General features: G+C 43.4%; 1 protein-coding gene across 1 annotated transcript in view; it reads left to right on the top strand.

Moving 5' to 3' along the window:
• Positions 1 to 5,000, top strand: part of LOC112215839 (semaphorin-3G-like) — a 60,759-nt gene that overhangs the window by 43,486 nt on the left and 12,273 nt on the right. Inside the window, exon 5 of the mRNA XM_042299290.1 lies at positions 4,060 to 4,150. Within this exon, the coding sequence (XP_042155224.1) occupies positions 4,060 to 4,150 (91 nt within the window). The remainder of the gene's footprint in view (positions 1 to 4,059; positions 4,151 to 5,000) is intronic.

Here is a 5,000-nt window from a genome sequence, read left to right as displayed (position 1 = left end):
AAATGCCTACTCTTCGCAGATGACCTATGCCTGCTGTCACCCACAGCACATGGCCTACAGCAGAGCCTGGACCTGCTAGAGCAGTACTACCAGAACTGGGCCCTGGCAGTAAACCCCAAAAAGACTAAAATAATGATTTTCCAGAGAAGATCCAGATCTCAGGGAATTAGACCAAAGTTCTCAATTGGTACAGAATATATAGAGTACTGCACACACTACAATTACTTATGTTTAAAAATAAGCTCAACTGGACACCTTAATGAGGCAGTGAATGAACTGAGAGAGAAAGCACGCAGGGCATTCTACGCCATTAAAAAGCTAATTGAAATTGAAATACCTATTAAAATTTGGCTAAAACTAATTGAATATGTCATTGAACCAATTGCACTTTATGGCAGCGAGGTGTGGGGTCCACTTGCAAAACAAGATTTCATCAAATGGGACAGACACCCCATTGAAACTGCATGCAGAGTTCTGTAAGATTCTCCTACATGTCCAGAGGAAAACTACAAACAATGCATGCAGGGCAGAATTAGGCCACTATCCACTAATAATACAAACTCAAAAAAGAGCAATTAAGTTTTGGAAACTAAAATACAGTGACCCCCTCTCATATCATTACCAAGCCCTGCAATGCCAAGAGCTGGGGCTGAGTTCACAAACCTGTTCTACTAACACACTGAAGCCTCAGGATCAGAACATCCAATCAATCAGGATAAACCAAATTACAACACAGTCAAAACAAAACTATATTGCTTATTGGGAAACACAAGCACAAACACAAAGCAAAACGCAGTGCTATCTGGCCCTAAATCGACAGTTCACTGTGGCTAAATATTTGACCATGGTTACAGGCTCAGTGAGCACAGCCTTGCCATTGAGAAGGGTAGACAAAGGAATACCTGGCTCCCTGTAGAGGAAAGGCTGTGCAACCACTGCACGACAGCAGAACCTGAGACGGAGCTGCATTTCCTGACAAAATGTCAAAAATATAAAACAATTAGAGTGTCATTTCCCCAAATTTGAAACCCTTATTCAAGGTTTCAAAGACCTCTCTGATGAGAGTAGGCTACCCGTCCTGTTGGGGGAGGACGCAGAGAGCTGTGGGTTGGCAGCGCACTACATTGCTGCCTGCCATAAGATGAGGGACAGTGTCTGACAGACCAATCAACCTACACATGTGCTCTACTGTATGCTTATTGTTATTGTTGAATGTATGGTTATTTTGACCCTTGGTTATTGTTGTTACTGTTGTCCCGTTGACAATTTTGATTCTCATTTTTATATTGTAAATATCCCAAATAAGCTTTGGCAATATCTACATTGTTACATCATGCCAATAAAGTGAATTGAAAATTGACAGACAGAAAGAGACAGAGACAGAGACAGAGAGAGAGAGAGAGAGAGAGAGAGAGAGACAGACAGACAGAGAGAGACAGACAGACAGACAGACAGACAGACAGACAGACAGACAGACAGACAGACAGACAGACAGACAGACAGACAGACAGACAGACAGACAGACAGACAGACAGACAGACAGACAGACAGACAGACAGACAGACAGACTACTGACTTAGCGAGGGAACTATTGACCTGCTGCTCTCAATGCTGGGGCCACTACATACCCTGGGACTGTCCCATATTCAGTATACTGTACATTACTGTACTGTTAATAGTGACCCTTCCTAGAGGTCAAGGCCCTGACATTCAGCATAGAAAGACACATTGTGGAGATCAAAGTCAACCTTCAACCTCACATCCTCCTCACTCTGTGACACTTTATGGGCAAGTAGAGGTGTCATAGTACCTCTGGGAATCCCTACCAGCTAGCACATTGAGTTCTGAGAACCATATGTTTCTTAGACCTTGGTGAGAGCATAATTGTGCTATGGTTATTTTGCATACAATTGTGCAGGATACCCAGCTAGCACAGAACATTCTGAGAACCATATGTTTCTTAGGTGGGAAGTTCAGTACTTCAGCATAACGTTTCCAACAGGCTTCTTCATGGTTCTATTTAAAGGCATGTTCTCAGAACATTCAGAGAACGTTAAGAAACAACGTTCTTCTGTGGGAATTTCAGAAAACTTCAGTAACATTCTACAATCGGTGGACGAATGTTCATTAACAACGTATACATTCCGGGGCATGGACTCTAGAAGGTGTCAAGCCTTCCACGAGGATGCTGGCACACGTTGACTACGATGCTTCCCACAGTATCAAGTTGGCTGGATGTCCTTCGGGTTGTGGACCGTTCTTGATGCACACGGGGAACTGTTGAACGTGAAAAACCCAGCAGCGTTGCAGTTCTTGACACACTCAAACCGAGTACAAAACATACCCCGTTCAAAGGAACTTGAATCTTTTGTGTTGCCCATTCACTCTCAGAATGGCACACACACACAATCCATGTCTCAATTGTCTCAAAAATCCTACTTGAACCCTTCTCCTATAATCAAATGAACATAATAAAATCATCCTCATCAAAATCCGTTTGTTTAAGCTGGAGATATCTGGTTTTATTTTTGCATGGGCTGCATCGCCATCCACCGCGTCCGCCGATATCGCCGTATCTGCAGTGAAAGCGCTGTGTTTGTCAAGACCGTAAGACCTCCGGAAAATCAATCTTCTCACGGAAACGTCTAAAGCGCCCGAACGGTTTGGCCTAGAAACGATGATGATCCCTCTCGACTCTCACAAACACGATGGCGTTCTCTCCGTTTTGCTCTGCGACCCCCGCGAGCGGGACTTGTGTGAAGTCAGGTACAGCCTCTTCAGCCAACTTCTGTCTGTAGCGTCCGGACAGTTTGGGCTACACACTAATATGTCAGTTGTTTTTCTCACAACCCCATAAGACTTGTCTGAAGGTCCCCGGTACTCGTTTAAAACAATTATTGGAAGTACTGTACAGTATATATGGAGATAGTTTAGTGCCTAAAATAAGTGGTTAAATACATGTAAAAAACAAAATACATAAAAATAGTTTCCTTTAGTCTTTCTTATCTCAGATATACTGTAGAATCGACACTTTGGGGGACTATCTGTTGTTCCGTGTAGTGAATCTGTTATTCAATGGATTTCTTTGGGCTACTAGCAGTATATATATTTTTTGATACCTTGAGTGGTCTTAAAATTCAAAATCAAATAGCTAAATTATCCTTGTCATGACCATCTTAAAACAATTCTATATGTTAGCTTAGAAAATTTAATTACCTTCAAATAACCTACAAATTCCGTTCTCAGAACGTTAATAAAACATCCCAGGAAACCTTTCAGGGAACCGTAGTAAAACATTCTTAGAACCTCCCTGCAACCTAAAAATGAACGTTCTCAGAACAGGCAACATTTTTGACTTACGTTCTCATAACGCTTAAAAAAAATGTTTTACCCGTCAGGAAACGTATGGCTTCATTCCCAGAACCAACGTGAAACCTAAAACGCACGTTCCCACGACTTCCAAGGAATCAAATGTGCTAGCTGGGCTGTATGTGCCGAAGCCAAGGGAAGGGCACTTACTGGAAAGAGATATTAAATCAAGGAAATACAGCGTTATTTTATCATAATGTTGGGCGTTGCGTTAGTAAGTGTATTTTTATCCTGCTGACTTCAATGTCATACAACCAGAGGACCACAATGCTCCTATTGTCTGCACTTAGGAACTTACACCCAGAGCTGGAGACTAGTGGAGAGTTCACAGGGAGGACATTCATCTGGGTCCTGATTCACTTGGAGCTCATCCTGTCGTCCTGCCTGTCTATATGTGTCCACACTCTCCCTGTGTTTACCCCTGTCCTGTCCCTCACTGATGACATCACCACAGTCAAAGAGTCACTACCATACTAGGGCCCAGAGATGCATTCAATTAAGTGTTTTATTTGATGACGTACTAGAGCGATGCACTGTATCTAAAGGTTGAAACACTTACAATTACTTCAGGAATTGAAGCCAGTTTGCCTGAGGGCGCATAAAGGTAAACATTCAAATCATATTCAAATAAAATGTGATATCTGACTTTTTCCTAACCCCATGTTTTCTCTCTATTTTCCCCCCTAACAGCATGTTTTCACCATGGACCCTACCAATGTGGAGAACGGACGGGGGAAGGTTCCTCACGACCCCAGCCTCCCCTTTGCGAGCACCTTTATTGGTAGGTCCTGACCTCTTTGTTATTACATAGTGTGTTTATTTCAATGCAACAGCGGAGAGAGGTTATTGGCTCTGGGAGATACACTGCAGTGATGGTGCTCCTCTTTTGTTGTCATTCGACATTCAGCTTGTGAAATAAGTGATGTATTGCATCGACATGCCGGAGTGAAAAGTACCCCGCCTCGATCCACTTTGCGCCCGAACCCCACAAACCTGAGGATCTGTCCCAAGATGCATTTCATCTGGCAGGCAGACACACAGTGACGGCCAAAGGCCCAGCAGAACGTTGGACTGATGCACTGATATACAGACAAATAACCCTACAAAAACAAAGACATACAGTATTCCACCAAAGCTCACTCACATACAGTGTGTGAAGCTAGCGTGGAAAAAACCCACACTAACATAATGCAGATGCAAGTTACGTACATGCTTTACACTGTTGCATCCCGCACATATATTATCCTCTCTGTTCCTTCTGACGGGACCTTCTAGTCAGGATGAAGGAGTTGCTGCTGTCAAACTTTTTATTTAGTGGTTTCAATGGATAGATGAGAGAGAGAGAGAGAGAGAGAGAGAGACAGAGAGACAGAGAGAGAGAGAGAGAGAGAGAGAGAGAGAGAGAGAGAGAGACAGAGAGAGAGACAGAGAGAGAGAGAGAGAGAGAGAGAGACAGAGAGAGAGACAGAGAGAGAGACAGAGAGAGACAGAGAGACAGAGAGACAGAGAGAGAGAGAGAGAGAGAGAGAGCATATTTGTCATGGCCGTTGAGTTCCACGTTTGCAAAGAGAGCTCTTTGGCAGGAGGAGGACATGGAGGTCAGACACCCTTATTCCTTCCCTCCTCCTCAC

Source organism: Oncorhynchus tshawytscha, linkage group LG16 (genome assembly GCF_018296145.1).
Source record: "Oncorhynchus tshawytscha isolate Ot180627B linkage group LG16, Otsh_v2.0, whole genome shotgun sequence".
Taxonomy (NCBI): domain Eukaryota; kingdom Metazoa; phylum Chordata; class Actinopteri; order Salmoniformes; family Salmonidae; genus Oncorhynchus; species Oncorhynchus tshawytscha.
This window is presented reverse-complemented; position numbering and strand designations above follow the sequence as displayed.